Genomic DNA, 19,312 nt, shown 5'->3' with positions numbered 1-19,312 from the left:
AGGCAGATATATTGAGAAGCGTCTCGCTGCAGCCTACAAGATCCAGGAGGCGTGGTTAGATTCAGATCCAACTCCTCCCACCTTACATATACCTAAACTTACCCATCTCCACCCCCTGATCCCTAAACCCACCCCTAAACTTACCAATCTCCACCCCCTAGATGTGGATGTGATTTTCTCAATATTTAGATTTTTTTTGCACCCTCAGATTCCAAATAGTTGCATCTCAGCCAAATATTGTCCTGTCCTAACAAACCATATATCAATGGAAAGCTTATTTATTCAGATGATGTATAAATATCAATTTCAAAAAGCTGACCCTTATGACTGGTTTGTGGTCAGTTTTTCTGTGTCAACATCAACATTGCTGCATGGCTAATGTGTCAATATTGCTTTTAATTGGTAATTAGAATAATATAAGTAAAACGACAGTGTAATAAAAATAAAAACATTTTAACTATTATTTTTAATTTAATACATTTTAATATACAGCATTATAGTTGGCTTATATATAATGCAACATTCGTATTGCCCTTCGTATTAAAAAAATTGGGCACTTCTGTTTTTTTTTCTTTTAATCATTCATATTTTGACATTTATTTAGTTTCAAATTATTATGTGAATATATAAATATTATGTAAATAAATATAAATTTAATTTCAGCAGTTGCGGTTTTTTTTTTTTACAATCTATAAATTAAATCTTGTCATAAGATATATATCAGCTTTAAGCTGACCATAAAAAAAAAAAATCTATTTTAGTCAACTACTCTAAATCACTTCAACTTATCCTGAGGTTTCAGTTTGAGGGAGTTTATTTGGGGGTTTTGATGAGTCAGTTTCTCTCCTGAAGGATTCTGGGGACTTTTCAAAGACGCCGTCTGAAATGAGCGCAGAAATGCTGGTTCATCACGACTGTGATTTAAAACGAAATGAAGGCGGGAGGAAGTTCTCGCCCTCTATAAAGGCCGTTGGTGCTTTCAGAGCTTATATAACATTGACGTGAGGTCAGTGTTGCATGGAAAAATCAATGGAGTCCATCATGGGGAGCGAGAGGGGCTGGGAGACACGCTTTGGGAAATAGGTAATAAAGACATTGAGGTTGATCCAAAGTCAAATCGCCAACTTGTATTGAAAATAAATTATTTCACGAAATAAATTACTGTAACATCCCTTTAACTTGGCTTTTCTTTCAGATACATTTACTAAAAAAACTATATATACACACATCATTACTCCAGTCTTGTTGAAAACAGTTCCCCAATGTTTTAGTGGAAACCGTCATACATTTTATTGTTCAAAGATCTTTAATGAACAGAAAGTTCAAAAGAACAGCATTTATTTGAAATAGAAATCTTTTGTAACATTATAAATGTCTTTACTGTCACTTTTGATCAATTTAATGCATCCTTGCTGACTAAAATGTTTAATTTATGGATGCAGATGAAAGTAGGGGGCGGAGCCAAATGAGTGACTGACAGGTGTCTTACATTATCTCGCTGTTCGAAATCCACCGAGCTGGAGACGGAGGTGAGACGTTCATATCGGTCCGGCGTTTCAGAATGAAGAGCTGAAGCCACACTGTACAAACAAACAAGAGATAGAAAGCAGGAAAAAGAGAAAGAAAAAAGTGAGAAACACTGGCTCAGGTCTTCTGAAGAGTTAAAGTGGATGTTTTTGGTTATTCTGAAGGCCGAGCGGAGCTGGACAGTGAGAAAGCCTAAACGTTCAGGTCCACTGAGGCAAATATAGGTCAGTCTCATCTCAGGGTAGATGGGATATTAAGTATTTACGGGCTTGAGGAACAGAGGATACATCTGTAAAGCACGTTTCCCTCTGTGTGCTAAAATATATTAATCCACAGTTGAAATGAAGTCTAATCTACCAAAACACACTGCAGCACAAACACAGATCTAACCCACTCTGACAGGAAGATGCTCATGTTCCTTAGACTCAGTTTTGAGTGTTTAGAGGCTACAAACATCTTAAACATTTAAATCTAAAGTCATTTATGTGCTTCAAACTTAAAAAATGTAATAAAAATAAAAAATAAAATAAAGTCTGAAACAATTAGGCTGATATATACATATTTCCTGTTATTAAGTTATCTAATTATAACAAAAATAAAATAAGCTTATTAAATTGATTACTCTTTATTAATACATTTTAGCAATTTATTTATGCGCTTTAAAATAAAAATGCAAAAATAAACAGCAATTGCTTTAAACAGCAATTAAAGATTCATCTTAAAATATTATATAATTTCACCTTTTTTTTTTATATATATATATAAAAAGTTTTATATAGATAAACTTATCAACCTGATTACTCGTTTATGAACATTTTAGCACCTAAATTAATTTATATATGCATATTAAAGCATGATTAATGTTTCATACAGAGCTGTACTTGTTGAGGACATTATCTCTGACATTACTAGTTCCTATTTGAAAACCAGCAGGTTTAAAGGGCCGGATCCTCTTTTTCTGTGCGAGAAACGATTCCAGAACAGCACTGACAGTTTGAAAAAGGATCCTGTCAAACGCATTATTACCGTGGTTTCTCTGCTGCAGGTCTCGATGACTGACAGACTCAGACTTACAGAATAAGAAGGATCCGTGAGGGACGCAGGAATCGTCCTCTCTGAAACACGAGCACTGCTGCATCTCAAATGCACTGATAAGAACAGCGGTTCAAAAGGTAACCGGGTCAGAATGAACATAAATGAGTAAAAATAAATCCCTGAGTTGAGCGTTTCCTGACCTCAGCACTGAGTAACACACTGAACTCAGTCCAAGCTGTTTCTACACTTGTTTTCATTCGTCAACACATCACCTGTCAGTCAGATCAAATCAATAAGACAGCAGTGTTTGTGTGGCACAAAACTCTGCTGATGCCATGAACAGACTCTGCTGATTTAGAGCTAAAACGAATTAAATCCTATACAGCTTGTGATTTATAGTGTATGTATAGGGATAGCGCAGAAGTCACTGGACAACTTTTATATTCCATATTTATATTTTCATATTATATTCTATATTTTTGTGTCCTTTTTGGACAGTAAAGAATTAAAGATGCAATGTGCAAATAAAATACAAATAAAAAAAATAGAATTAAAGCAAAATAAAATTAAAATAATAAACAACTAACAACAACAAATTAAAAGAAAAATATAAAAATGAAAAAAAAAAACACCGTATAATATTATACTATATAATATTTCTTACATTTCCTTTATTACATAAATTCTTATATAAACTAAGAAAAACAAAAATAAAAGAGATAAACAGCCTGATAACTCGTTTGCTGGTTGACTAGTCACCTTTTGTGACTCATCCCTACTTTGGAACATCATGAGGGTGAATACAATTCTAACAGAATTTTCATTTTTTGGTGAGATATTCCTTTAAATCCATTTAAATTTCGGACCATTAGGACAACAAGGACACCATCATCTACAGCTAAAATGACCTCAGCGGCTCCGTTGTGGAGCTCATATCCACCTATGATCACCAAATCACTCTACATGAGATGATACACATTCACAAGGACAGGACGACTCACAATACTCAGGGGTCTCTTTGGATCCACTTTTGGGGTCACAACGGGTCAGAAAGACACGCTAAAGCTCTTTTACCTGTGTACAGGCTCATAGTTACTCCGTTCCTTCCTCCTACTATAGTTAAATAACAAACATCACAAAGAGAAATGAAGGGCAGGCTGTTATTGACACTCATGTGTTAGAGGCCCTTCGGAAAGCCAAATTTACACACATGAGTCAAACATCACACATACCAGAGGAATATTAATATGTGGTGAGTAGTGAGAGAAAACACTCAGGAGAGAAATCGCACACAGACCTTTAAAATAACATCTTGTGTGTTAGGAAAAAGGTCAAAGGTGAGGAACCCCCAGAACTACAAACCATTACACACACACACAAAAGATTATCAGAAGAAGTGAGCGGTTAGTTCTTCAGTGAGCAGAATAAGGAACAATAACTGAACATACTACTCCCGCTCCTCCAGACCGCTGAATCTTCTCTTCTGTCTTGGGAAGGAAAGAAAAAAAACAAAAGAGGAAGGAAAAAATAAGCTTGAATTCATTCAGATCAATAAATCTCTGAAGACTGCAGCTGTCAGGGCTTCAGCTGTGGAAATAGAGCGGCATTAGGTGAGAAGTTGAGATACATGATATATCGGAGAACATATCAGTATCTCCCAATATACTTTAAACAAATGTATAAAAAAATAAAAATACAAAATAAAATACAAAATTTAATCATTTTAAATAATAATAATATTATATATATATATATATATATATATATATATATATATATATATATATATAAATAAAAATAAATAAATAAAAAATAAACAAAAATAATAAATAAAATAAAAACAAATTATGAAATAAAACAAAATAAAATGTAAAATAACATTAGGTGCAGTACAGTCAAATACCAAAATATAATGACGGCCCAAGCTGCAATGCACATTCTCCACATTTGTGTGATGTTTCAATGAGTCTGGGATACTCATTTAATGCCAACAGCTGCTTAAAGTGGCTCAATTACACCACATGTCAGCTGTGCTTTCACTTCAGCATTGGCATGTAAATCTGTTCGTTATGAACCGTACAGTCACAAGAGCATAAACTGCAGTCTCGTGTTTAATGTACAGTCCACGTGAGAAACACAGAATCAGCGATTTGAAGGGTCTTTCCTCTGGAGTGTGTTGCTGTAATTACAGACGCACGCAGCGGTACAGAAACACTGTAATCTACAAACCACATCAATATACAAAAGTCAAAGGCATTTTTAGATTGCCTTTGGTCATAGATGACGGAAATGAGAGATTGAGTGAGAGGATGGACGAATGTACACAGCGGAAAAGGGAGCTGGAGAAGCAAAATTGCCCTATGAACCCAGTAGGAAGCTCTATTTTCTGTTTCCACTCTACTACAGGAAGAAACAAAGCATCAAACAGTTAGACTTTTAACAAGAAATCAATTTATACAACAGCCTTCAAAGCTTTCAGAATCACAAATATGCAAATGGTGACCCCTCACTTAATGCCCTCAAAAAAAAAAAAAATAAAAATAAAAAAAAACAATCAAGGTAGTACCAGGGTAGGTTACTGGTTAGTGATCACCAGATTAAACTGCAGCTCTTACAAGCTCAGTCTTTAAAATGATGTATGTGGCACTTATGTAACCAAGTTAAAAAAAAGACAATGCCAGTGGCTCTGTCTGTTTCCAGCAACCTTAAGCAGCAGATAATACATGATCGATTCAATGGAAAATGATATGTGGGAACATTTCTGGCTCCACTCCTCACCAGCGAGGGAAGGGGAAAAAAAACACTAAAGAAAAGCAAGCGGAGGAAGAGCAGAGTGAAAATAGAAGCACAGTGGTGATGTGCACCGACAGCAGCAGAAACACAGCAAATATGCTCAGCGATAATAAAACCCACTGTCTCATGAAGCAGATGGCTTCTGTGAGCGGTTTTTAATTCACTTCCTTTTCCTGCCAAAGAAACATCAGTGGATCATGAAGGTTTTTGGGTGCGTTTAGTTGAATCTGATTATTCAAGCTGTGAGACTGGGCGAAAGCACATGTGGGGTGTACAGATGGACGAAGACTATGTATGAGAGGCAGAACCTGATTTATAACGATCCAAAACTACTAGCGTCATCAAGAGACACTCCTGAAAGAACATCATTTAGAGGATTGAGATTCAGTAATTCATTCGACACACGAGTCAATTAAATGTTTGGCCGCATCCTGTTTCTACTAAAGGATGTAAATTCTTAAAGCAATCCTCAAACTTAATGAAACTTGGTACATATGAACATCAGGACAATTTGAGGACACGCACAAATGTTCATCCAATTCTGTCCATAGGCGGCGCTATAACTAGGAAATCCTAGGAATCTGCAACTTTGATCAAGGAAGTTCAGTTCTCGGACAACAATTTTTATGTTCTTCCAAACTGTGGTCATTTTCTCAACTTTTGCCATTTATTTAGACCCTCAAGATAGCAAAATTTGGCTATAATTTGAGTTGTTCTTGAGCTGTGTTTGCCTTTATGTGGCATAAATATAGCAATGGGCATGGGTCTGAAAACCAAGCAGGTTACTTTTTTGTAAGACTATCATTTCTCAAAAAACAGACCTAAATTTCATCCCATGAGACACAGAAAGACTATTTCATCAGTAACCAGAGGTGGTCTTTCTGTTTACTCAGATGTGTTCTTAAGACCTGTGGTTAGCAGAAAGTGATGGTTAATCTCAGTGATTCTACTCAAACATCAGGTTTGTGGCTATTATTGGCCACTTCTGGCCACCATGGGTGGTACTCTATGAGAGGATGAGATGATGTACACTGATGCTGGTCATTTCAGTTCACAGTGTGGAACAGGGATTCTGGGGATTTTCTCCACATATGCCAAACCCTGTCATTTTCAGACTGTGTACACGGGATTCAAATAACACCCGCATGAAATGCTCTTTTTCACCCCAGTTTTCTTTTGCATGCCATTTTAAAAGTAAAACAGCATACACACATCTTCTACAAAGAATATAAAGAAGAATTGAAGACTGCACACCAATGAGAATTCATTCAATTTGACATCCAAATGACATCCATAAATCAGGCAGGTTTGAAAGCGACATGTCCTTACCTGTCAGCATCGGTCACCAGGGCCAGACGGCCATAATCCCATGCCACTTTCCGCAAGATGGAGAAGACAAAAAGAAGAACCTGAGAGATGGAGATACAGAGACAATCAGTCAAGTGATAAAGAGAGAAGTCAAGCTAATACACAAATTCAGTTAAAAGAAATGTGCTCAAGGCCAAATGTTTACAAGAATATTGTGAAATAAATCATTACTGTGACATGAAATTTATTAATTCATTCAGCACGCAAACACAAGCCAATTAAATGTTTGGCCACGGCCTACTTCTACTAATGAATGTATCTTCTGAACACAATGATCAAACTTAGTGACATCTGGTACATTAGAACATCATGACAATTTAAGGGAATGCACCAATTTGCATCCAATTCTATCCATAGGGGGCGCTATAACTAGTTTCGATCAATAAAGTTTAGCACTTGGACAACAATAATTATGTTCTACCCAACTGTAGTCATCTATTTAGACCCTGATGATGACAACAGTTATCAGATTGAAGAAAATAAAAATGTAATTAATAAATCTGAGGATAAATCAAGGCTTACTTTTTCTGCTGATGTGGTTTGGGGCTTTTAATCAGGTTTATATTGAGCTGAGCAGAGATGAACTCGTTTGCCATTTACACTGATGTACAGATCGCAACTGAAGACATCAGTGAGAAATGTAGGTCAAGAGGGCAGCCAAGGTGCTGAGTTGAGCAGACAGAGTTAGTAGGTTAAACCACTGCTGTTACGTAGCTCTAACAGCCACTCGCTTCAGCTCTGTCTGCCCGTGCACATTCAAAATGCAAGGTCGCTTGATTTTTCCATATGAAGAGATCATGTAAATATAACTCTGACCAGATAACCAGAAATGTGGGTCAATCCATTGGTGCCAAGGTCAACATTCTAAAATTCTGTTCCATTGGAATAGCACAGCACTGCAGTGTAAATTTAGATCTGTCTAAACTATTTTTTTTTAAAACGGCATGATTAATAGATGCATTAAATTTACTGCATGTAGACAGGGAAAAGGCTCAGTTTGACATCTCTTCACCAGATCTTCATGAAATGCCAATTCTCACCATTAGATGTGCAACATAGATGAAAATTTTAATAATCATTTTGCTGTGTTTGAGTATTTTACAGCTAATATCTACAGGCAGAGCTCAAAGACAAGGTGCACATTTTTCCATACAGGACATTTACCAGGAAGCACATAAAGTCCAGCGCGAGGACAGTGGGAACCCCTCCGAAGGGCAGGCCCTGCAGCACGGTACTGCGGATCCGGGCTGAGTAGCAGTAGTCTCTGGAAGCATTGCTGTAACAGTTGGCCTGATTCGTACAGGTCGGGTTCCCAAAACTCCACATCATCATGACCAGATGTTTCACCTCAATCACTGCAACATCCTGATGAAGAACCTGAGGAGAAGATGAAACAGATAAGATTATTTATACTCAATTCTAACTACACAAAAATCTAACATTCTAGAGTCAAGTTTTTTTAAAGAAAAATGCTATATTTATAACTTAAATAATAGTAATTATTGGTTGACTGATACATTACTGTATATTGGCCGATATTTGAAATTTTTTTAATTATCAGTATCAGCCGATAAGTGTCAAAAACAGCTTTTATTTTGACAGAAATGGGACAATACTTTTATTTTATTTATTTTTTTAGAAAAAAAAAAATTTATACTTCTATAACAATAATACTTATTGGTTGGCCGATATATTGCCATACATCAGCCAATATTTTTAATTGTTTAATTATCGGTATCGGCCGATAAGTGTCAATAAAAGCTTTCATTTTGACCATGCTAAGAACGGCAAATCCTTAGTGCACATGCAAGCATAACCTTTAAATCCTTCATTTTGAACTATGCAAACTATTAATGATTTAACTAATTCTTTGTAAAATTACCTATTTAATTTCAGAGAAAAAAAAAAGTTTTTTTATTTTTATTATATTTTTTAAAATTACAACAATTAACATAATTAATAACAATATAATTACTGCTTAACCTATATATTGTGAAGGCTAATATATGGGCCGACATTTGACAATGAATTATCATTATCGCCGATGTGTGTCGGAGGCAACTTTTGGACAGGTAGAGACTTTTATTTTGACAGTGCACTTGAGCGTAGATGTAGGCATAATCTTTAAATCCTTGATTTCAAACCAAGCAAACTATTAATGGTTGGAATGATTTCTTGGTGAAAAATACTAGCTAATTTCTTTTCTTTAAACCAAGTTCAGTTTAATTTTTTCATATTGATTCATTTTACAAGTTATTATTTCTAATTTATTAAATATATAGCCAAGGCTGGTACACTGGCCGATATTTGATATTTACATTTACATTTATTCATTTAGCTGACGCTTTCATCCAACGCGACTTACAATTGCTATATATGTCAGAGGTCGCACGCCTCTGGAGCAACTAGGGGTTAAGTGTCTTGCTCAGGGACACATTGGTGTCTCACAGTGGATTCGAACCCGGGTCTCTCACACCAAAGGCATGTGTCTTATCCACTGCGCCATCACCACCCCATATTTTTAAATTAATCGGTAGATAATGTCAGTTAATATTTAAAATACATCTAAATTTCATTGCAGCAATTGCTATGCATGTTACTTTATATACTTTTTTTTTCATATTAAATCACATTTTACATATGGCCAATCGGTCAAGGTATCGGCCATCGAAAAAGCCATATCGTTTGACCACTAATAATAATTATAAAATATAATTATTTAATTTAGTATTATTATTACTGCAGTAAAGCTGTACAAATGCACAGTCTCTGGCTTTTCTCCAGCATTTCCCTTAACATTTAGAGTATTCAAATGGACAATCATCACCCTTTCATCAACACAGACAACAAGCACATATGAAGGCAGTCAGCATCATCTGACAGTCTCCTCGTCCTCTTACTGAGTGCGGTTATATAATGCAGATCGTTCTGACGCAATGGAACACTAGACACTCGCTTGATGAGCGTCCAACTCCTCTCCTCCGTCTGAATCAGCCCACTCGTCCCAGCGCTCACCTGCTCTCACACGCTCTGCCGGCAACAGCCATTCCCACTGCGGCCCACTGCCGCCAACACCTTGGCAGGAACCATGGGAAATCTAAACAGCCCACACAGACCCACGGCACTAAAAGCAGGACGGATCATTTCAGCTACATCTAAAAACTGATTTCAGGCAAGCACAGGGGAGTCGAGTGTTTGTGCCACACCGGTGACAGACGTCTGTGACGTTTTCTGACTGAAGGGAAACGGATGTCTAACTGCTAATGATCTGAGGTTGTAGGTTAGAACACATGTAGATACATTCAATGTCTCTGAGATGGATGAATGTTTTACCTATATAGTAACTAGGCACATTATCAGATAAGACAGCCACCATTCAACCAGTTGCTGCAATCACTAGTTCAAACGTTACTGGACTGTATCTGCAAAAGTATTATGATTGGCCGGCATCTATGCAGATTTATAGCAGTAAATAAGAGGAAAGAGGAAGATTTGCAGTAAATGATGACTTCAATTTGGGTCAAAATTTTACTTTTATAATATCTAATAATAAAAAATAAAAAAAACTATGATGATGATGATTATTACTATTATTATTATTAGATTTATTATACATAATATTATTAAAAATGCCTTTGGGTGAGTAATAAGAAGAATACTGTAAAATACATAATACATTTAAATACAATAAATACAACACTATAAAATAATATAAAAAAAGAACAGGGAAAAAAAATCAAACATCTTTAAACACATTTATGAATTATCATCATTTAAAATGTGAATCTAAAATAGGCACAAATGTGTTACTATGAACAATTCAACCTAATAAATGTAAATCTACATTGCCTCCCAGAAGGCGTGAGACTTAATTCAAAACATAAGACTGATAATATAAAATGTTATAGGCTCGCCTCAGTATTGTCTGCTCATTTAATACTAGATGAATCGATTAATCATTTTCATAGATCCATTTAATTGTTTTCAATCTGCACCAGACGAGAAAGCTTTACTTTTAAGACAAAAAGACTGTACTATTTATATAAAGAGCGGCCAGGATCAACTCAAAAGAAAGTAATTCTTTATTTGTCACATACATAATCATACAGAGTATAACCAGCAGTGAAATGTAGGTATTATAGGAAGAGATACAGCTTGACATGAGGATTTTGGGGTTTGGTACCACAAATTAAAAAGAAAATATCTAAAATTAATTATAAAATTAATTATATCATGCTTTATTTTATTTTGGGCGATCCATTTCTGCTGCAAAGTGGTAAAAGTGGGATTATATCTAGCATATGGAGCCAAAGGGTTGTACATTCAATGGAAAGTGTATTTAAAGCATGTTCCTTCAGTCTGGAGGAGAAACACCGATAATGCATGAGCACTAATGGTGAAACCCTGGCCTCAGTGCTGTGGCCCTTCTGTATGTGAAACAGATTGTGCTACATCACAGTGTCGGTGCCAGTAACGGCTGAGGATGACTGGATCAGTCATCAATCCACCAGCTGAGACCCAGTGAGACTCAGGCTTAGCACAGAGAGAGAGACAGAGAGAGAGACAGAGAGAGAGACAGAGAGAGGATAAGAAGGTGAGGTCGGGCTGCAGCGGCACTGCGGTATATTGTTCTGCTACACTGGCTTCAACTCTCCTTCAGCCACAGGAGCTGTACCAAACACCTAGTGTGCTGCCTACATAGACAGCAGCACAAACACACTGTACTGCAGTGCTCTTATTGCTGTATCGTGTGTGTGTGTGTGTGTGTGTGTGTGTGTGTGTGTATGCATGTATGCATAATGTATGCATGCATATATATATATATATAAATAAATGCATATCTTAGTAAGATATAAAATGCACACAGTCGGTTTATTTTGCAATAAGAACGTGCCTGATGAACCTGCTACTTAATACTGAACAACAAAATTGACGAGAACAAAAAGAAAACCACCATGTTTACCTGAAGACTACATGATATTATTCATATGTAACTTTAATTAATTAGTTCAATAAGAGACAACAATATAATTAGGCCTAGTACATAATGCCAAGTTTATAGTATAAACTTAGTACACCTCTAAAGAAGAAGGAAATGCAGAAGAGAGAACATTTTTACATAAACTTTTTTTTTTACATTTTTGTTTCTGATGTATGAATTAAGTGCTTGTGGAAACACTTTAAGCTTAGTGTTGGTATCAACTACTGAAATTTTTGGCTTTGACAAAAAAAAGTTTATAAAAACTCTGATAGACAGAAAAGCTGTGTGAATGTCCCCTTAGTGGGAAGTTGCCTACGTAGACAATGACGCTTGTGGAACAGTACTAGTACAACTCTTCTGTCTCTGTTCTGAAGCAGCATCACTCGTGCATTCAGAACAAACATGCAGCTTGTAGAAATGCAATCAAGCAGCCTGCAGAATAATCACAGACACAGAGATACTGAACCAAATAAGAGGCAAAGCACAACACAGACGTCTAATAATGGAGTTTTAGCACAGCTATAGTGAAGAAACACACAACCTGTCGAGGTCAGAGATTGTTCAGGTTATCTAAAGATGCAAGAGAACGTCCTGACAGAAAGTCAAAGCAGCCTGTTATGCCAGTCCAAAAACATTCAACAGACTCACAGCTCATAATCTTTACAGCAAGACGTGGTCATTCTCCATTCAATGGAAAACAAACGGAGCAAAACTGTGAGTGAAACTAACGCTGTTCTCAATCCAGATGGCAGTGCAATCATTCCATTCATTAAAAAGAATCACAAATTATGAATATCATGATTCATACTCTATACGTCATACAACTCAATGAGATTCCAGAAATAAAAACAGCATTAAGATTAAAATGGATATTTAGGGGTTGATAACGAATAAACTCCTCAAGACAGACGCTCTGAGATTCTTAAATGTGTATCTTTAACTACACATGATTACATAAGACTCGAGAGTCCATTACAACTCAGAATAGGTGTTGTTGATGATAGATGAGCTGTAATAGAGGAGTTGGTTAGGTGCAACTCACCAAAAATTCTCAGGTCGAGTCAGATAGGACTCAAAATGATGATGATCAGAGAGTGAGTCAGCTGGTATTTCAATAACGTCTCCAAATGATTCAGTGATCATTCAGTTCTAGGCTGATTTGTCATTACAAAGAACTGAATGATGTTGCATTCAATATAAAGATCTTCTATCTTATAATAAAAAGAGGTGTTGTCTATGACAAAGAAATTATCAGTCTATAATTTTAATGGTAGGTTTATTTAAACGGTGAGAGACAGAATAACAACAACGACAAAAAAAAAATCTAGAAAAACACATTTCAAAAAAAGTTAAAAATTGATTTGCATTTTAATGAGTCAAATAAGTATTTGATCCCCCATCAATCAGCAAGACTTCTGGCTCCCAGGTGTCTTTTATACAGGTTAAGAGCTGAGATTAGGAGCACTCTCTTAAAGGGAAAATCTGTCCACAGAAGCAATCAATCAGTCAGATTCCAAACTCTCCACCATGTTCAAGACCAAAGAGCTGTCCAAGGATGTCAGGAACAAGATTGTAGACCTACACAAGGCTGGAATGGGCTACAAGACCATCGCCAAGCAGCTTGGTGAGAAGGTGACAACAGTTGGTGCGATTACTCGCAAACGGAAGAAACACAATAACTGTCAAATCCCCCTCAGACCGGAGCTCCAAGCAAGAGTTCACCTCGTGGAGTGTCAATGATCATGAGAACGGTGAAGAATCAGCCCAGAACTACACGGGAGGATCTTGTCAATGATCTCAAGGCAGCTGAAAATGTGTTGTGGATGGGTATCCCAGCATGACAATGACCCAAACACACAGCCAAGGCAACAAAGGAGTGGCTCAAGAAGCAGCACAATAAAGATCCTGGAGTGGCCTAGCCAGTCTCCAGACCTTAATCACATAGAAAATCTGTGGAGGGAGCTGAAGGTTCAAGTTGCCAAACGTCAGCCTCGAACCCTTAATGACTTAAAGAGGATCTGCAAAGAGGAGTGGGACAAAATCCCTCCGGAGATGTGTGCAAACCTGGTGGCCAACTACAAGAAACGTCTAACCTCTGTGATTGCCAACAAGGGTTTTGCCACCAAGTACTAAGTCATGTTTTGCGAAGGGGTCAAATACTTATGTAACTCATTAAAATGAAAATACTTTATAACTTTTTTTGAAATGCATTTTTCTGGATTAATTCTAGACTGAACATTTCTTTGTCACTGGGCAAACGTACGAAATCAGCAGGGAATCAAATATTTTTTTTCCCCCCACTGTATTATAAAGCCGGTATACACCAAGCCGACGCCGACCAACTAGTGGCGATGAAAGCAGACTGCAGGTTCGGCTCATGTCGGTAGCGTCTGGGTCCAACGTTACCCTGACACACCAAGCCGACGCTCGACACACGGCGGCCAAGTAGCACGTCCGTTCTGAGCTTCTCGTGCACTGGTTCACCAGCTGAACAGCCAATCAGAATGATCAGATGGCCCGACTGACCGACGTGCTCCAACACCGATTCAACATGTTGAATCGGCCAAAAAAAAGCTGACGAGGACCAACTTCAGCCGAAGCCACGGAACACACTGAGAAAACTTAGTCGGCCGACTAACAAAAACTGCCCGACCATCGGCTTGGTGTGTACCGGGGCTTAAGAGCTAACAGATCCAAATGTGACCCTGGACTACAAAAGCAGTCTCAAGTCGCTGGGGTATATTTGTATCAACAGCCAAAAATACACGGTATGGGTCAAAATTATTGATTTTTCTTTTATGCCAAAAATCATTAGGATATGAAGTAAAGACCATGTTCCATGAAGATATTTAGTAAATTTCCTATCGTAAACACATTAAAACTGAATTTTTGATTAGTAATATGCATTGCTAAGAACTTCATTTGAACAACTTTAAAGGCGATTTTCTCAATATTTTGAGTTTTCTGCACCCTCAGATTCCAGATTTTCAAATAGTTGTATCTCGGCCAAATATGGTCCTATCTTAAACCATACATCAATGGAAAGATTATTTATCCAGCTTGCAGATGATGTATACATCTCAATTTTGAAAGATTTACACTTATGACTGGTTTTGTGGTCCAGGGTCACAAATGTAAAAACCATTTAGTGCTAAAAATAAAATAAATTAAAATAAAGTAAAAGTAAAAAAAATTTAAAACAATAGTTCTGAAAAAAATATCTGGTTCTTAAAAACAGGTCAGTTCCGATAAATTAATAAAATAAATAAAATAAAAAATAAAAACCCTGAAAAAAATCTGGTTGATAACTCCAGCATTTTTTAAAATGGTTTAACACTGTAAAAGCAAGATCAACCAATGGGAGATGTCACTGTTACCATGGAAACAGGAAGAGGGCTGTTTTGTAGGCAGAGGCTAGATGTACTCATCCGACTCCATTATCTTCACCTTGTTCAATCTTTTTGCTGGGAAATCAGATGTTGTAAAGTCGTGATTCATCCCTGAACTGATCAGTTCGGTTTGGTTCAAAGCTTTGAAAACTTGATTGAAAATAACGGTTCACTCAAAAGTAAATACTGACTTTCCTTCTCACTCAGAGCACAAAAGAAAGAAATCTGAAGGCTTTCAATGCACTTACAATGAACTGGGACTGAAGCGTTTCAAAAAAGCAAGTCTTCAAAATTCTCCTTTTATGTTCAGTGGAATGACAAGAGGAAGAGTAAATGATGGCTTCTCTGAAAAGCCCATGGAGAAATGAACTCAAGAAACAGGTCAGTTGTTGAATCAGATCAGATCTTCTCGAGATCCATGCATCTTTATCCTGTTAACAACAACCTGCCAAGAAGCACGGTCTGAGGAGTCCGATCCGCCCGTCAGAAAACACACACCCGAGGGTCTCATCCAGAGTTCAGCTGGATTTGGATGTGTTTGGATGAGATGAGATTGTTCTGAATTCAGTGTGTTGAAAAACAGCCAAGAGCTCAGCATTAAATATAAAGGCAGCGTTGGTGTGAGGCGTTCCCTTAAGAATACAGCCCAAGCTTGGCTGCACTTTTTTATTCATACTCTGTGTTTATTTATTTACGTTGAACCCACTAACCTACTTACAGTTATAAAAAGGATGTTTCTGTTTTCTCCTAATTTTGTGCCAAAAAGAGGAACAGGGAATAAGAAAAATGAGAGACCTCTCTAATCGTCTCATAATCCAGTTCTCAATTTGGTATTTTTACCACAGAAAATAACACATATAATACATGCATAACCCATTAGAACGGACTTAAAATCAGTAAAGCATTGAATTTTCACGCACCTTTGGTTGACACACAAAAGAGAGTGAGGGGGAAAGTACAGTTATCAAGTGGAGTAACAGGTTAATGATGTAATGTTTTCCAGTCCAGCATATTTTAGGATTACATTATTTTAATTGTGTTTCATGCCATACATTATTAATACTGGCCTCAATATCTTCTATGAGGTTTAATCGGGAATAACTAACAAAGTTTGTAGTCTGTCATATGATCTCAAATTCAATCTGTTCTAACTATCCATGAAAAACACAACTACAACAAAACAATGGAAAGGGGGAGAAGGAAGAGAAGATGAAGACAAGGACAAAGAAGAACAATCAGGAGGAGGAAATCATGAAAAGAAGAACAATGAGGAAACAAAAAGATGGAGGAGGAGGAGAAGAACAATAATGCAAGAACATTGAGAACGAACAACAACAGGAAGAAAAACGGGACGATAAGGAGAATGACGAGAAGAGCAAGAACAATGAAAAGAGGGAGATAAAAGAGAACAAGGAGAAAGACGAGGAGAAGATCAATGAGAAAAGGAGGAGGAGGAAAAAGGAAGAGAGGAAGAACAATCAGAAAACAGAAGGAAAAACAAGAAAAATTAAAAAAGAAAAATGAGAAGGAAAGAACAACACTGAGAAAAAGGAGGAAGATCAGCGAGGAGGAGCAGAAGAAAAGGAGATTAAGAACAAAGAGAAGACAGTTAATTAAGGATGAAGATGTTCGCAGCATCTGTGGTGTTAATGTTTTACCACAGCTTTCAGAAAATCATTGTGTTTTTGTGTGTTTTAATAGACCAGAATAAAGCACAATTACATTAACCATGTTAAACTCCAGAGGAGCATGGAAAAATAACTTCATTAACATCCACATGTTTCCAGTTTATAAGCTCTTCACGAGCATTTGTTAATTCAGAGGAAAAAAAAACTCCCTTTGAGGACATCAAAAACTGGACAAAAGAGCTTTTAGTGTGAGCTGAGACTGTCCTCAATCAAAAAGAGAGGAAGGGATTTCCAGAGGACCATCTAAAGACCATGAACATAACGAGAAACAGGGGAGAAAGGAAACCAGGACAGCGTTTCTCAAAAGCATCATAAGCGTAAATAGATCATAAAGAGCCATTAAGTGCCAGTGGTTTACGGTCTACAATCTGCGTTGGAGAATCAGTCCAGACCACTGAGATCATTAAAGAGCCATCAGTGCTGTGGCTTCATCAAACTCAAATTATGTGCTTTCAATTCAATTAAAGCCAATGAGACTCAATCACCACATCAGATCATTGTGATTTGATAAGACTCTGGATGACTGGATTCATTTGAGCCAAAGTCTGATAAAATTACCAAAATAAGCCAACTAAATAATGAGACATTCACACAGCAGAAGAATATGGTTTAACATCGTTGTGTTCAATCACATTTGAGTGACAATTACAAGCTGAAATCTGCAGAAGTCACCAGTTCTGAGTAGAAGAAAAACCACCATGTCATGAACGTAAAAGGCCTTGATCATGTTTTTGATCTCAGTTAATAATGTTAGCATTTCAAGGGATTTGAGACAAATGCCAGAACAGTATTTCACAGCCGTAGAGTGAGACAAAACAGGAATAAAAGAATACAAAAACTTGTGAGAGACTGTCACTTAAAATGAAAGAAAAAAAAAAAAAAATCCAGGTTTGCCGTGTTTGTTTGTTTGTTGGGTTGCACATTTTGCATAAATTGGGTTGCATATTTAATTAATATTATTAAAAATAACATTGCACAACATGTATTTTAATTTTTTATATATTAAAAATGCAAAATAAAGAGAAAATAAGTAATATTGTAATATTTCACAGTAAAAAATAAAAGCATAGAATAATAATAATTTTACTTTAAAATGAAGAAACGAATACACAAATGTTTGAGCTGTATTTTTACAGTTGTAAATTATTAAAACCATCAAACTTTTTTGATGAAAAACCTTGAAGTTTCTCTTTTGATGATAAAAACTACGCATTACAAGATAAATGCATCCCAAATGCACATTAAAGTTTAGAGCGGATGCATGCAAAAAAAAAAAAAAAGGGTTTTACTTATGAAACCGATTGTTATGCTGCTCTCTGTTGAGATAATTTGATCTGTTCAGTAATGTCCTGCACCGCTGCGCTTATTAAAAACACATTCAATCGAGTTATCTACACAGCATCACATGCCCCATATGAAATCTGAAACATCTCCAGGCTCTTGTGCTGATGCACTGAAGTAATCAAATTAAAACTTTAAGCATTTCATTAAGGGCTTTCTCTTGTGCATTAAATGGCACGTCTTCCTTCTGCGAGCAGGAAACACTTTCCCCGCGACCTGCCAAACCCCTTGATAGCGTCTGCTTTTATTGGATTATCAATATCCTGAAGCTGCTCGCAGCTGGTCGTTTATCAGAAGTGTGCGGACAGACATCAAGTTAAATATCTGTCTTGGTGACGGCCGTGACCTCAGCAGACATCTAGATGCGTGCGAGCAGGGCGTCTGGAGCGAGAGCAATCCCCTCAGGAGGCTTGAGATGCAATTCCTCATCCTGATCTGCTGATCACTATATTTCTGTCACAAAGTCAGTGCTGTGTTGGTAAACCAGGCCAGAGTGAATTTAGGAGAAGCTTTTGAAGTCTAGCACGATGCTGGAAACATCCACCTCATGGGTTCAGTTCTTAGCGACCTTGTACCTTGGATAAAAGCATCTGCTAAATAAATTTAAAATGCATGAAAAAAAACATGACAAATTGAGAGAACACTCTTATTTAAAGATGAATATTTCATAAACAAACATGCAGTTGTGTTCAAAAGTGCCAAAACACTGATTCAGACTTTCAAAAATACTCCATAATTTAAAATTGACTGACACTTATATTTAGCTTCATGCTTTAATGAAAAGTAGTTATGCAATACGATTTGAGTTTACTTTGATTAAATGCATCTCTGCGACAATAGCCTAGAAGAATTAAATAATGTGATTTTAAATGTCACGTCACTTATCTTATCAAACTTCCCAGAGCGCAAGTCGATGTGTCATAACTCCCTCATCATGTGAAAATGGAAATGAGTGATTAAAATAGCCCAGCCAAAAACAGCAACTAGATTTTCACTTTTTCGAAGGTAAATGCATGCAGTGTTTGTCATGCAAAACTTGTGCTGATGCAAATTAGTTCAAACTGCTAACTGGGAGCAACAGGACTGATTTAACAAACACTAATTACAGGTTTTTTCTATCAACTCAACAACAGTTTAGAGGAGGACGCACCAAATTGCTCAAATTGAAGTGCACAAGTCACCTCTATTAT

At 36.7% G+C, this 19,312-nt stretch overlaps 1 protein-coding gene across 4 annotated transcripts in view; it reads right to left on the bottom strand.

Annotated features, from left to right (window-relative positions):
* The window catches only part of LOC306857138 (CSC1-like protein 2), a 51,190-nt gene that overhangs the window by 22,176 nt on the left and 9,702 nt on the right, over nt 1-19,312 (bottom strand). For 2 of the 4 annotated variants that reach the window (XM_079396864.1, XM_079396865.1), the window contains exons 2-5: nt 7,888-8,100; nt 6,685-6,764; nt 4,011-4,049; nt 1,490-1,580 (exon numbers count right to left, since the gene is read on the bottom strand). In XM_079396864.1, coding sequence (XP_079252990.1) covers nt 1,490-1,580; nt 4,011-4,049; nt 6,685-6,764; nt 7,888-8,055 — 378 coding nt within the window. In that variant the 5' untranslated portion in view covers nt 8,056-8,100. The remainder of the gene's footprint in view (nt 1-1,489; nt 1,581-4,010; nt 4,050-6,684; nt 6,765-7,887; nt 8,101-19,312) is intronic. The other 2 variants (XM_079396866.1, XM_079396867.1) reach the window with 1 other exon arrangement.

The sequence above is a fragment of the Barbus barbus genome, assembly GCF_936440315.1.
Source record: "Barbus barbus genome assembly, chromosome: 37".
Classification (NCBI taxonomy): Eukaryota; Metazoa; Chordata; class Actinopteri; order Cypriniformes; family Cyprinidae; genus Barbus; species Barbus barbus.
Note: the sequence above shows the minus strand (reverse complement) of the source record. Positions and strands in the feature narration are given on the sequence as shown.